The sequence below is a fragment of the Excalfactoria chinensis genome, chromosome 1, assembly GCF_039878825.1.
Source record: "Excalfactoria chinensis isolate bCotChi1 chromosome 1, bCotChi1.hap2, whole genome shotgun sequence".
NCBI classification, from domain to species: Eukaryota; Metazoa; Chordata; class Aves; order Galliformes; family Phasianidae; genus Excalfactoria; species Excalfactoria chinensis.
This window is the reverse complement of record NC_092825.1, coordinates 76,020,043-76,035,851: the sequence shown is the minus strand read 5'-3', so window position 1 is coordinate 76,035,851 and position 15,809 is coordinate 76,020,043. Positions and strand designations below refer to the sequence as shown.

General features: G+C 41.3%; 1 protein-coding gene across 2 annotated transcripts in view; it reads right to left on the bottom strand.

Annotated features, from left to right (window-relative positions):
• Positions 1 to 15,809, bottom strand: part of GSK3B (glycogen synthase kinase 3 beta) — a 138,985-nt gene that overhangs the window by 38,549 nt on the left and 84,627 nt on the right. For both annotated transcript variants that reach the window (XM_072331184.1, XM_072331174.1), the window contains exons 4-6: positions 11,367 to 11,477; positions 8,282 to 8,412; positions 6,471 to 6,577 (exon numbers count right to left, since the gene is read on the bottom strand). In XM_072331184.1, coding sequence (XP_072187285.1) covers positions 6,471 to 6,577; positions 8,282 to 8,412; positions 11,367 to 11,477 — 349 coding nt within the window. The remainder of the gene's footprint in view (positions 1 to 6,470; positions 6,578 to 8,281; positions 8,413 to 11,366; positions 11,478 to 15,809) is intronic.

Here is a 15,809-nt window from a genome sequence, read left to right as displayed (position 1 = left end):
AGAAATAATTGCATACACCAGTACAGGTTGGGGGAAGACCTGCTGGAGAGGAGCTCCGCTGAGAGGGACCTGGGCGTCCTGGTGGACGACAGGTTGGCCATGAGCCAGCAGTGTGCCCTTGTAGCCAAAAAGGCCAATGGCATACTGGGATGCATTAAAAAGAGCGTAGCCAGCAGGTCAAGGGAGGTGATCCTCCCCCTCTACTCTGCCCTGGTGAGGCCTCATCTGGAATACTGTGTCCAGTTCTGGGCTCCCCAGTACAAAAAAGACAGGGATCTCTTGGAAAGAGTCCAGCGGAGGGCCACAAAGATGGTGAAGGGCCTGGACCATCTCCCCTACGAGGAGAGACTTAGGGAACTGGGTCTGTTTAGCCTTGAGAAAAGAAGGCTGAGAGGGGACTTGATCCAGGTTTATAAATACCTGAGGTGTGGGAGCTATAGTGGCGAGGCTGGTCTCTTTTCAGTAGTGCGTGGGGACAGGACTAGGGGCAATGGGCTGAAACTCCAGCATAGGAAGTTCCGCACGAATGTGCGCAAGAACTTCTTTACGGTGAGGGTGACGGAGCACTGGAACAGGCTGCCCAGGGAGGTGGTGGAGTCTCCTTCTCTGGAGAAATTCAAGACCCGCCTGGACGCCTACCTGTGCGACGTGGTGTAGGGAGCCTGCTTTGGCAGGGGGGTTGGACTCGATGATCTCTAGAGGTCCCTTCCAACCCCTATAATTCTGTGATTCTGTGACTCTGTGATTCTGTGAACCTCCCCTGGTGCAACTTGAGGCCATTCTCTCTTGTCCTATCATTAGTTTCCTGGAAGAAAAGGCCAATCCCCACCTTGTCACAACTTCCTTTTGGGGCACTGTAGAGTGATAAGGTCTCCCTTGAGTGTCCTCTCCAGACTGAATGACCCCCACTCCCTCAGCCATTCCTCATAAAATTTGTGTCCCAGATTTTCCAAAGCTTTGCTGCCCTTTTTAGATATGCTCCAGGGCCTCAGTGTCTTTCTTATAGTGCAAGGCCCAAAACTGAACGCAGTACTCAAGGTGCAGCCTCATCAGAGCTGAATACAGGAGGGCAATCACCTCCTGCTCCTGCTGGCCCCACAATTTCTGATACAAGCCAGGATGTCCTTGGCCTTCTCAGTCATCTGGGCACACTGCTGGCTCATGTTCAGTTGATCATCAACCAACTCTCTCCAGATCCTTTTCTTCCACACAGCTTTCCAGCCACTCTGCCCCAAGGCTACAGCATTGCACGGAATTGTTGTGATCAAAGTGCAGGACCTGAGATTTGGTCTTCTTAAACTTCACCCTGTTGGCCTCAGCCCAGCTGTCCAGCCTGTCCAGGTCCCTTATAAGGGCCTTACTACCATGAGGCAGATTGACATTTCTCCCCAACTTGATGTCATCTGCTATCTTACTGTGAATGTACTCAGTTCTCCCATCTAAATCGTTAATAAAAATGATGAAATAAGGAAAATCAGACATTTTGAATTTTTAGCAATATTTAGTAGAAAGCCACCAAGGTGCCAAGATCTCTTCTGGAAAGTGAGGAAGGTGACAGGAAAACAACACATAGCCTTGACTTCTGAATGACTGCTAACTGATAGCTATGGCCATCAGACTGATACATACAAGCAAATGATGAAAAGAATGTAAGACTTATGTCAACCATATGTACCAATAGCCTTCCTCATAGGTAGCTGCATTTAGAGACTTACACAGCAGACCAAAAGTCAGCAGATTTCTTCAGAAGTAGTGAAGAAATAGATTAATAAGCCTAGTGCTGAAACCCAAATGTCTATTTAAAGGCACTGCAAGGGGTGTTGAGAAAGTGAAGATTTTTCCACTGAACATACAAAAGCAAGTGGTACCCCAAAGCTATAATCATTATTGACTATTTTGAGACTTACTTTGGACTGAAAAAGAACAATATATTAAAAGGAAAAGACAGAACATATTTAAATGCCAGCTTTGTTTCGCATAATTTTGCATTCTGAACTCAGTTCCTTTTAAGATCTGGAAACTACATCAGCATGATTTTTTTGAATTAGTCTGTGGCTTCTATAAAATTGTCTTAATTAACCTTCTGGTCTGGCTTCTCCGTGACACTGGCTTTGTGCTTTAATCCCTCTCCAGTCTCCCTAAATGTCTCCCCACTCCACCAGCCAATTTCTGACAAGTCTTAAAGGTTGAAGTATCAAGGCCATTTCAGCTATGGGAAAACAAGAGAGGACAGCAAGAAGCAGCACTGCTGCTGCGGGAAGAAGCTCAGCCCTGCAGGACTTGCTTGGCCCAGGAACGCACTGTAGCTGCAGACAAGCCAGAGGATGTTCAAGCAGCTGACAGCAGCATGCAGGAAGAAGCTGAGGGCACTGTAGAGGGAATAGAATAAAAGGGATGCAGGTCGAAAGGCAGCAGCCAGGGAAGTCTGAGGAATACTTATGGTATTCATGATGGGGGAATCCAACAGACACAGCGAAACCAGTGGAAATAGATCTATTGCTCCTTGTGCAAGAAAATCTCTAAGATCAAGTGATTTAATACCTTCTTACAAACCTACTGCATTTTCCTTGATTTTATTTGCTAATACTATAAATTAATCACCGTGTACAACAGACACACTGAAATGCACAACCCTTTTTCCAGGAGCATCATTTTACTCTCTTCCAAGTTTGGACCTGGGCAGCGTTCCCACTTCAAGGAAATGAAAAAATCTTCTAAGTATTCTCATTTAAAGCCAGAGATCAGCAGCCAACTTCAGCAGCTTGAAGTAGGGATGGCAACAAAATTATTTTCCCTAGGTGTTTATAGAACTCTGCTGAGTAACATAAATTCAAGAAGAAACTGAGAGATTTTGACTCTGGCTCTCATCATCACAGCAGTGTTCACTGTGCTATACACCACATTCTCTAACTCCTTATCTAGAGGTCACGAGGAAAAAAAAGGAATATTTGCCTGCTCTCATCAATTCAGTGGAAACTAAGATTTTTCCTCCATCTGAAACTCTGTAGGGCACAACCACTCTCCTCTACTTTTTGCCTCCTATAGTAAGCTCCGCCCCATCATACTTTGATTTGACTTGATGGATTTCGTACATCTCAAAACTGTTTCTCAGGAAGCCAATCATCTGTACAAACCAGCAGGGAAAAAACAGAGTCGGAACAGTAGCCCTAGGAGGTTGTAAAATCAGCAGCTTCTGGTTGCCAAATGCCAGAGCATAAAATGCTTTTCACTGCTAGTTTTTTAGGAATGCTTTTTAGAATGTCAGAATGAGAACAAAATCTGGAATAACGAGCATGTGTTGTTAAGTCAAGTGCAAGTCTTGCACATCTGCTCAGCACAGATTCACAGCCTACGTGAGGTGGAGTAAGGCTAGGACCTGAAATGGTTAGGAAGTCATCAACGTGAGCATCTCTTTCTCTGCAGTGAAGAGATGAAGCAGCAATCAGAGGTGACAGAACTGGGCAGTACTTTTAACGTCCATTCGGCAATGGGAGTAACCGCCTTAGACAGAGGCAAATCCCTTCCACTGCTGTGCAGCGGGTTTGGGACACACCTCATGATTCTTTCCCAATAAATCTGGAGACAGCCTTGCTGCATGTACCTCCGGGGGAAATTCTGCTCTGAAGGAGATGAACTTCTCATGTCCTCAGTTCTAGCACTTGCTAGGAAAGTGAATGAATAACTTTGTGACACTTATTTTTGGACAGCTCAGCAGAAGCCAGTGATATGGCTGTACAGATTGATCTTTCCCTGCCAGCAGCTATAAATGTTGCTTCTGGCATGCTCTCAACCCCTGCCAGAGCCATGACGGAGAGAACGTGCTGGAGACCAGTGCACTCTCATTAACCAGAATCACCACATTTTACGACAAGCACTCTTGTTCCCCATCTCCTGACCTGATAAAAAAACATACATTATCCAGGTAAAGCTTGACTTTGGTGCTTCTCTTTATAAAGCAGGATCACGTAGTAACAAATACCTGCATCCAGCCCTACTCCAGAGCCTGCCTATGTTTGTCTCAGGACATTTGAAGGGAATGTGGGCAGCAATCCCACGTTTTCAGCTGGCAGCAGCAGCCAGGCAACAAGCACTTGAGAGCAGCCAGCAACATGCAGGCAGCGTACCCTGGGACAGCGGCACAGGCACGGACCTGCAAGGAGGAAGTTCTGGAGCAAATTCTATCCAGGGGCAGCAGATGGGCTCTGTTTGCATAAAACCACATGCTCCCACTAGTTAGCTGCAGGAACGTAACTGTGTGCCATCCTTAGCCTCACAGACACACCCGTAAAATTCATAGTCAAAGGCGAACGAAGCCCCAAGTTCTGCAGGTTTTAACTGACATGAATGCTCGTGTCCTGCCATTGAAAAATCCCTTAGAAGTATGCAAGAAGAATGCTGCTACAGGCCTGGTTCAGCAACCGGCAACAGCAACTATCCAGAAGCCTAAACAGGTTATTTCCCAGTTCTTATTTTAATAGCAGTTCCAGGTCTGCAAGATGACACATACTGAGGCATTTACTGCATTAAGTGTTGATGCCACTGATGTTATCATACATGTATCTAAGTCACCAACCCAGTATGAAGGTGCAAACACTAACCCTGGTTTAAGTTATTTTAAAATTCTAATCCAAAAGACCTCTCTCTAACTCACGTGTTTTGATAAAATAAGATCCCAGAAATTACAAGCCACTTTACACTTCTGTTGTGACTTCCAGGATGCAGAGGCATCCCAGAGTGCTGGGAACTGCAAAAGTACTTTCTAAAAGCATTTTACCACTTCTCAGCTCCCAAATGCAAAGATTATGCTGAAGGAAGCTAAAGGAGGGATGGGGAAGAAGGGTTTGCTAAAGCTCATTTTCAAACTATTCTGTGCAAAGTTTACTTCAGTTGATTTGTTTAGAAGGTGTTTTTCAGGTGATAGAGTTTTTCTGGTGTATGAGAAAGTCTGAACCACAATGGTTTAAAGTCACGATGGCTTTGGCGAACAGCAAATAGACTCCTTGCTTTAATTTTTATTAGAATTATTTTAGAGACTGGCAGGTAACAAAATAAGTTTCTGCAAAAAAAGGCAAGATTAAAGTCATTATTCAGCTGGAGCCAGCAACATTTCATAGACTTATCTATAAAGCAGTCTCTTCTGGTGACCTAAAATATTTGTTTTATGTAGTTATCCCCTGAAACAAGTTGTCCTAGTGCACTCTGATAACACAGCTGAGTCAATCTATTAGCTCTCAGCTGGCAAAAAGATGTCAGCTGGGATCAACTGCCTCCCCTCACCCGCAAGTCCCTGCCGCTTTGCTTTTACCTGTGCCCTAGTGCTTATCAGACTGCACAGTAATGTTGATTCAACTCATTAACACTGCAGAAAGCTAACCTAGCCAAAATGAAGTCTCCAGACAAAGTGAGGCTGAATCAGCATACTGAATAGTAAAGTGTGGGAGCTGGTGTACCCAAGAGCAAAAGGAGGGCTGAGGCTGCCACTTTTGGCTTGGCTAACCATTAGAGAAGCTTTGTCACTTTATCTTTACCGTGCCATTACTCTCTCCAGACTTCTGGTTTTGCATCTTTTTGTACCAGGGGAGATACGTGTTTATCTTTACTATGCCATTACTTTTCCCCAACTTCTGGTCCTGCCCCTTTTTTATATCAGTGTGAATGTTGCTATAATATGATTCTGGAGAATAACTAATAAGTTATAAGCTTATTTTTCCAAGACTTGTTCACAACCTCCATATCCTTTTGAACCTAATAAACCAAGCCTGTACTGCTCAAGACCTTAAGGAATATAAAATCTTAGCACCAGGCTTCAGAAAGAGGGAGTACCTAAGAAAGTGATGAAGTTAACCACAACAGGGTAACTCATTGCTGTTCACTTTGAACAACTTTCTGTGACTGCTGTATGAATACCTGGCTATTTCCTATTCTCTGCCTAAATCTCCAGCTCCCATAACATTTCCATGATGCAGCTGTGTGCATAGTATTAAGAAAAAGTATTCTTCACATTGACAAGTAATGACTAAGGGGCAACAAATATTAACAGAACAAGCAGAATCTGAAATACTGCCATGTATGCTATGTTAAACCTGCCAAGAGAATTTAAAACGAAACACCACCCTCCATTTTCTCCCCCACTAAAACAGTTCCCTAAAAGCCAAGCAAACAAGCTACAGAATTATCTGGGACTAAATCATAGCATATCAGAAACAGGATAATATTTTTAGAGTCGTTCTTTATAGTTAAGTAAGATTTCATCCCATACTAAAGACAAACAAACATCTCTTTATTATGTAACTGACATCGAAATCTCAGAGTATAGAAATTGCAACAGCCCCCTAAAAAAATGTATACTTTGCTAGGAAGTGGTATCTGCCCCTTTAAAACAAAATTTTGCCTCTTGCAAGCTTTTACACTTAACTACAGAATAAAAACCCGCACAGCTGGCACAGACTTCAACAAATACATACACATACCTATACTGGAGGTATAATCGGTGGCTCCAAAGATCAACTCTGGTGCCCTGTAGTACCGAGAGCAGATGTATGAAACATTAGGTTCTCCACGAACCAGCTGCTTTGCACTGAAATGGAAACAAACCAATAACACTTTAGAAACAAAAAGCTTCACAGTATTTTAACGCAGACTTAAGCTTTAGCACTCTTTACCACCCCTGAGTCCTAAATGCTAAAGTACTGTGTTCTAAGTTGATACAAGGCACAGACTGGATTTATTGTGAAATCAGCCCATCAGGTAGCTAGCTACCTTACAGAGGACAGTCAGCAAAGAAAATGCTGACTACAATTTGAAGGATAAAGAGTCAGGATTTTGGCTGGCAGTTGTCTGCCTAAGTTTGATGTGTTCAAAAGCTTGTGTACAAAGTTGAAGTCAACAGAATACAGCTTAGTCAGATGTAGCCACCTTTCAAGGTTCAGCAGCCCTGGGCACTCACCAGAACAGAGTACTTTCTATTATTACTCTTATTTTCTTAAGCTTTCATCAGAATATTCTGGCTTTTTCCTGTATTAGGGAGCGCATTATAAGGCTAAGTGGGCACAAAGACAATGATAAAAAGTTTGCAGGTGCAGGCACCTGTTACTAGTCCAAGATCAACATGAAGGGCTTCATACAGAAGTGAACACAATGAATTTAATTTCAGGTGCTTTGCCTAATGCAAATTCTTCAAATACAAAATCATAGCTGTATCTTTATCCACCTTTGTAGTTGCTATGATTTACGCTATATTCCACTTAGTGGCAACAAACCCCAGCCAAATCCAACAATGAGCCTTTGAAAGTAGGAAGAATGCCCATCACCCAATCAGACAGTTTTAAATAGTCTGAGTTTTGCCTACAGCTTTCTGATACAGAAACTACAATTAACAATTCAAATTGCTAACAAATAGAGGTACCACCTGTTTATGCACTGTTACTTCAAGTTGAAGTGTGATTCCTATTTTGCTCCAATGGTTGTGATGTAGAGCTAGGAAGGAGATTCCCAAACCACGAGGTATGACGATGCACTGCTTGAGTAATCACCATCTGACATTCCCACTCACTACATGCAAGCAAATTTAGCAACAGCAATTTCAGTGACCTCTCACATGTATGACCTGGCTATTTTAGTCTGGAAAGTTACAGCACAGTCTGAGGACTGAAATTCACCAGGAACAAGTCTGTTTCCTTTCTCAGCATGGATATCTAGAACTTACATATCAGTTTTACTTTCTAGACGGGGCTGGACTCACTTGTTCACCTGAATAGCTTGAAAAGAACTGGAAAAAATATGCCACTGGAAACTAGGACATAGATGTCCACTATCTGCAATTAGAATTGCTGCTGCTGAACTTGATCCTCCACATTATTTGAAATATTAGATGAATTGGCAGACCAACACAAGCAGACTAATAAGGCAGCACTAGCCTTTTCAGGTTACTACACCACTGCCTATCCCTTCTTCTACGCATTTGACCCCACAGTTCAGTATTATGTCTTCATGGCACAGTATTTTCCCAATGCAATGGCCTATGTATTTATGTTTTTAATATCTGCACAAATGACAGGCTTGAATTTCATTTGCATCCTATTTGACACCCTTCACCAGTTCCCTTTCTTTTTTTCATACAAGCTCATTCTAACAAGAAAACATTCTAGTGTTTATCTGTCTGTCAAAACTACAAACAACAAAATCCTGAAGAACACTGAGAGTTCTTCTGCAAAATGTCACCAGATTTGTTTTGAAACAAATGGTTCCTATTCTCCAGGCTTCAGGCCACAGACAAGCTTACCTTCCAAAGTCACAGAGTTTAAGGACAGCTGTATCAGGGTCCAGCAAGAGGTTTTGTGGTTTTATATCCCGGTGGCAGATCCCAAAGGAATGGATATAGGCTAAACTCCGGAACAGCTGATACATGTACAACTGGAACACAGAAATGTTGTGTAAGGTACTCCTTCCCAACCAAAACAGGCTAAACAACTCAATGAACACATAAGAATGTTAGAGTATAAAACAGAACCACTAAAAAACAAACAAACAGGCCCTGCTGAATTTATGTCAGTCCTGTGGAGACAGGGAAAGCCCCAGGAAGTGGCACATCTTCTCCCTCTTTGCCATATAACTACATGAGGTTCAGACTGTCCTCTTGAAAATGAGCACAATTCCAAAGAAGTAATTGTGCCAGCTTTTCAACATTTATAAATAACCAAAGAGCAAACAGTGGTGGTAGTCACAGAAAACATATACAAAATAAAAGTTCATGTTTACTTTATAAATCAGCCTCTTCACAGAAATGAGGTATTCCGGGTTACTAAAAAAAGTGAAAAAAAACCCTTTAGACAAGGAAGTTATTATAACAGGGTGTGAAATGCTGTCCAAGGAATATGGTAGTGTTTCAGCCTGACACTTGAACGAATCTCCCAGCTTTTCCTGGTGAAGGGGCAGACCCTTTGTAATTTTAAACCTCCAGGCAAGAAGAGACATCAACTGAAGACAATTTTATATGAGGCAAGGCAAACAATTCTGCTAACAGGGAGTTTGCTCTGTTCCCCCTTCCAAGGCTAGCCAACACTTAAGCAATGGAAAATACAGCAAGCCAATAACTTGCCATGGCAAAGTGACAGGCTAAGGCAGGGCTGTCCACACATTTGGCTGCAAGGAATAGGGAGCTGTTGGACATAGTTAGGGCCGTATAGCACATACAGTCATTGAGACATGGGGAAGACCCAGGCTGTAAGTTGACAACAGGCAGACAGTTTATTTTGTAGTTTTCCTGTGTCCTCCAGGATTTCCTGAAATCATTCCAATGATGTGAAATAAGCCTATAGGCTGGAAACTGCACTGAGTTGCACCTTCCCATTTTCATGAGCTCATTCTCCACACATCAGCTTCAGTGGTCTGTAAAACCAGGTGCAATCGCTAGACATTGGTATCAAGTCATGTTTGCTTCACTTCCATCACTATCTTTGTATTTACACTCCCCTTTGCTTTTTTTTTTTCCCATTTGCTTGGCAGTGAAGATACCAGCAGGAGAAGAACTGCCTGACTGCTGGCTCTATGTTTTCAGTTTCCACATTTGTTTTTTCAAAACCAGAAATCAGCACAAAGAAAAATAAAGAAATGTTTTCTGAACTGCCTGTTCTAGACATGTCAAGTACTTATCATGCAACTGCGCTGCAAAATCATTTGGAAGACTGCTCTAAGTTGACCAGTCAAGTCAATGCATGCACTGTTCATGAAGCATGCCCTCCATCTCAATACAATAAAACCCAGAATTTTCCACAAATGTATTACAGAATGTTAGAGGCTGCTAAAAAAAAATTAACTAATAGATTATTAGAAAAGATTCTTGCAGTTTCATAAGCAGCTTCTTTGTTACCCAGGAAAGAGGAGCTCTCTGCCTTCCTACGTATCAACCAAAAGTGAACAAATGGGTACGATCCGACATTTGCAATTGCCAAGGTATCTTCCATTTGCAAAAGTTTTAATGCCATCAAAGTCATATGATCTCTTTTAAAAAATAAGACTGAAATAGGCTTGCTGTGTCAGAAAAGCAAGGTAAGAACAGACTTCCTGGCTACATGGAAAGAGAAGTCCCGAATATCCAAGAAGATGAAACAGGTGAAGCAGAATTCTCTCTCAAAGGATACTTACAGACAAGTTTTTCCAAGTCGTCATAATGAACAGTAATTAGAACAAAAATCAATGAATAATTTATCAAAAGCTAAGCTAGTGAGTTTTGTGGTGCTTATAACCTGAGGACATATTGTTCCACCAGCAGGCCACGCACAGGAGTTACTTCAGCAGTAGAAATTCTTCCAGCTGAATGATAAGATTCTGTGCTTTCTTCAAAACAGGGAACAGTGCTGGCTGTTGCCAAGACACTTAATGTACAGTTTCTGCACACTGGGTAATGGTATGGCACTTTGTTATTGGAATATAATGACTTTTTACAACATTTATTTTTTCAATCAAATTAAAAGTTGCTCTTCAGCCCACCTTAATGTTAAGCATTACACATTTAAAGATGAGACTGAAGAAACCAATACAAATCAGAAACTTTTACTCCTAATTTCAATTTTATGTTATGTGTGTGCCACGTTAAGTCAAATTCAAGTTAACAACGCTGGACTCAATAGTCTCTTGCAATCAAGATACTCTGTGATACCACGACTATTTGTTAGCATGCAAACTGTCGTCACCACAATACATGAAACAGAATTACGAGACCCAGGCAGGTCCCACACTGGACATAAAACATGAAGTTTTATTCATCTTTAACCACTGTGCAAAGGAAAATATACAGACAGCCAAAGTGAGGTTTTAAGGCTGAAATGTGCATAAAAACATCTTGTCCCACTTTTCAACACAAGCGGTAAAGCCAACGAGCTCCATGTAGAGGGAATGAGACTAAAGCACACCTTTCATTCCTTCATCAGAGGCGCACGAGCTCTTACTTAGTTATCAGGCAAAGGAAGAAGATAACACATAAGAGAATATTATTCTTCCTGACATTCCCTTTGAATTCTCGACCCTTGTACTACTGTGTCATCATCATCTCCGATAGCTGAAGCTGGGAATCTAGCTGGTGTCAGACTCTATGCTGTATGAAAACAAAATGCCCCATGCTTCCCAGCCTTCCCCCTAACCATTCTGAGATTTCTGTAAAGTGAGAAATCAAGTGTTGAAACTTAAGCCTCTCGCCTCTACTCTCCCTCCACTCAAACTAATACACCTTCTGATCTTTTTTGCTCCTTGCCTCAAGACACGCATGCTTCTTAAAACTTCAGAAAACTAATTATGCGAGAAAACAGGCATTCAGAAAGCTCATTCGTACAATATACCTCTTCAGCTAACCACATTTATTAGTGACCTACCTTGACATAAATCATAGGGAGTGTCTGTTTGGCCCGACTATAATGTCTGGCAACTCTGTATACTGTTTCAGGAACATAGTCCAGCACCAAGTTGAGGTACACTTCATCTTTCTGAAAAAGAATAGAAGATAAATATAAATCAGTAATTATTTCGAAGCATGAAGAACAGTAAAAGCATTCAAAAAAGCTGACAGGTTGAGAAACATCCTCAGTAAGTGTGCCACCAAACTGTTTTCCCTTTAGGCTCAGCTCTGTACTCTAACACCTAAATCAAACTTACACTTAAGTTCACATTAATCTGTACTGTCTTTACCATAAAGTACTTTCTAATTATAAATAAGAACAATGATGCTCACTCAACATTTTTCTTATGGGACACCACCTTGAAATATTAGTCCGCTTCCCTGGGGAAACACAAGGGCAAACTTAGGATTCCTAAACTCACACTATATAAATACACATTTAAAAACTTAAAGAACGCCACATATTCTAGAAATGTTGCTTTAATCTTAGTTAATTCCTAACAATTAAGAGATTAGTAATTATAAGTGATCACTACTATCCATTTGTAGACAGCAATAGCATTAACATTCATAGCCATTTTTTTTAATAAGCATTTTAATATCCCAGTTTTGTCCAGCTGAAGCCTACAAACTAATTCCTGGTGAAACAGAGCAAAATAAAAATAATTCTTGAGTCTTTGTAACACCTGGAATTAAGTTAGAGGTTTGAGTGAATGCAATACAGAGAAACAACAGAAGTAGCTTTATAATAAGGTGCTTTGTTACAGAGTATGTTAGCAAAGGAAAGAAGGAACAAGGGAATTAAATGACATAGTACTGTAATCACATAGAGTCTAATTGGGGATGGGATTATTTCAATGGTAAAACAGGTCTTAAAAAGACTTCTGATATTTTAATGCAGTCTTCTGTGCAAAGCATCAGGGCTGCAAATACATTTAATTATTAACCCACCCCCCAACATTAATTATATCAACCTAAAAAACTACGTTTGAAAGGTAGCTGAATTAAGCAGAAGTACACTTCTGTGTTTGCACTAAGAATTAGATTTTTCTATAGGATAAGGTGAGATGGAGAGACATTACATGGGTGATGACTCTGCAGAGCTCCTTGGTATTCCGCCTGTCAGTAGGTCCACTGCCTATTGATCTTAATGTCACTCAATTGCAAAACAAACCTAATTTAGCTTCAATTTAATAACACTAATGTTAATTAATCACTCAGAGCACAGTGCAGTGTGTACTCTCACCATGTCCTGTCTGAGCAAGTAGTTGGGATCTTGCTGAGGATGTAAACGTTATGTGGTAACACTGCAACAGCTCACACACCTGAGGTGCAAAGTCTATGGTCATCGTTACTTGACAATAAACACTGATACTTTCACATCTCAGTAGCTCTCACCAATGGTTCCTAACAGGCCAAGTCACTATGCAAAGCCCTGCTTACAACGCTCTTCACAACAAAAAAATATTCTCCTTTAAGCAACGGTGCTTAAACAACAGCAATAACAGCACCAGAGCTATGTGAATGCAGATGGCCCACTGGCTTGTATCTGCTCTTATTCGAATTGTGCAACATAGAAAAGGAAAAGCAGCACCAGAAAACCTCCTTGCTCTGAGGCCTCCCAACCCTGTCCTGAGAACTGGGTCAGAGCATCTCAGAACTTGGGGAACAAGCCAGAACATGGACGATGAGGGATGAACACTGAAGGAAATTCCAAATCTAGAATTCCACAGGTGTGCAATCACGTGAAAAACTCGTCCTACTTGTACTTCAGCACTTTCCCCTCTTCACTTCCAGATGACACAAATCCAACACAACATCTACTTGGGACAGAACTTTCATGGTATTGTTAATAATACAAGATATTCCCTGAAAAATCCACCATTATGTCTGGTAGGGCAAGCTGTACACCAAAAGAGGAAACAGTCTCCTGAAAATGAGGATATGCTTCATTCAATGTAGATACAACCTGATGAATGTGTAGAATGCTCAACCTCTTGGAGAGCAGCAGTCATATGTGAAGCAAGTCACTGCGCCAAACTCTGCCACTGAGGTTGATTCTTTCAGAGGGTTCATGTTTCATGTATCAAAAAGATTTACATGAAAGATTTGACAGGGAAAAAAAAAGGAATAACAACGGAATTATAGTGATTTCATCATCCTCTCACAGTACAAGCAAAAGGAGGTATATACAAATAATATCACTAAAACCTTCATAGAACTGTGTTATAAGAGAACTCTGCTTAGTTCGTACCATCTGTTTTACTTTTCTCTCCTCCATTTTGATTTTTACTTTGCAATCTGTTGGAAACAGGACTACTTCAGTGGCATGATGTGACACAGGCACATAAAGATTAAAGCACTTCAATGGCAGATGGAGATTTTCCACCCACCCAATCAAATCCCTTAGAGTTTTGATGTTACTCACAGTACCTGAAGAAACGACATGGGGTTCGCATGCTGCTGTTTCTGAGTAACTTATGTTACACATTAAAATCTACATGTGATGGAGCAGGAATATCTCTCCCCCAGCCAACAGACATGTTACCTAGATCTATACATCTGATGCACCGAGAACTTTAATATGCAACTATGAACGCAAGCCTTATAGTGTTGGCTATGTAAGAAGCAACATACTTCACTCCTACCACAAGCAACTGACACTTCAGAAGTGCCCTAAATAGCTATGTTCATGAATTAAAGATGATGTGAGTGTTCTGACCTACCTCCTCCTGATGTTACCTAGTATAAATCTGATAAACACTTAAGAGAACAGTTTCAAGAACCTGCACCCTTCTCTGTGAGCATGATCTGGACAAAAATAACAACCAAATTATCTCAATTTCCCTGAACAAGACTCAGTGTGAGCTAGAAAGCAGTCATGGCCTGACAAGCTCTGAGGATGATGTAATCTGCTGTGCCTACCTCATACATTCCTCCTAAACACATATTTTTCCAGTGACCCAGATATAGAACAACAGGAAACAGGGTTAGCACAGAGCTCACCAAATGAGGGCAACTGCTTGAGGATCAAGAGAATGGATCAAGGCTTATCTTTCCATTACAGAAGCCTTTTTCAGACCTCACCACATATTCTGCACGTGACTTGTTTCCACTCTTACTGTTCCAAAATTGCTGGGCTGGGAATCAGCCAAAGTAACTGACCCACTAGGAGTCTATCTCACACATCTACGGAGCCCAGAATGGTTTGGAGGAGGTTGCATCATACAAATCATTTGCCGAAAACAAATGTAAGATGTCATTAAATAACACACTTTTTCTCTACAGATGTTGGGATTGAAGAGATTATTAGCCTTCCTCAACAGGTCAAATGTTCAGTTGCAGCCACGTTTTCCCGTGCTTGTTGCTCAGGTTGTAATGTTATATATATACTCTTAAAAAAAGAGAGCGTGCAGAGGAGCTGGAGCCTGGAATACAGGATCAGTGTATCATCAGGATTTTGACTTCAGCACTGAAACTCATTTATGGTCAATTGTGCCAAATGTTACAAGTTTTTTTTATCACTTGGCTGATGCATTCTCAGCTGACACACGCTGCTTCTAAACACTTAAAAGATTCAGAGCAAAATAACCATGGCCTTGTCACTGAACCAGTCTGTATCTCTCAAGTACCAATAACTGAAGCATCATTTCACTTTGGTTGGAAACACTTCATGTAAATAAATACAAAAACAAACTATGCCACAGTGAGCACCGTGAGTAGGATGTAGAAGCCAAAACGTTGTTGAATCTTTTGTGTCAGAAATCAGAAATCAAAGAGGCTGCAGTGTAACTGCTCCAGTACATGAACCTTAAGCACTACATGGTTGAAGACCCGGTGAAAGTAAAAACACCATTTACAAATATATAAAAGGCTTCTGGAAGCCACAAACTCCACTTTTAAAACTCTTCCATCCTTCAATCTACCTCTATCTTATCCCTTTATTTTTTTTTCTGCATATTGCCCATATTGTATTTGGAATGTGTGCATGAAAAACCGCAACTGACACCTGTCGGTACTAGTGCAAGTATATCCCTTATTCACCACCAGTGCAACGACAGAAGCCAGTGGTTTCTTAAATGCCAAAAGACATGCTGAAGGCAAGAAGAGAGAGCATCACAGGGCATATTCTGAAGAACACATATCTGGGACAACATCAGAAGTTCTCATGAACTGGCAGTCCTCCCTTGATTCCATGGAGAATGCCTGGGTGTAACACAATACAATAAAAAGTATTGAAACTCTTTACTCTTTCTTCCATGGTGACTGAACTTACTGGTCAGTATCTGGAAAGAGCAATGAATGTGCTCATTTCAGTCTCCACCAGCCAACAATGTGGTGGTGGCAGTCCTGGGGTTTCCAGGTGTTTTTTCCTCCCCTCCCATCTTTTTCTCTTTCTTTAAAAAATCCCAACTCATTT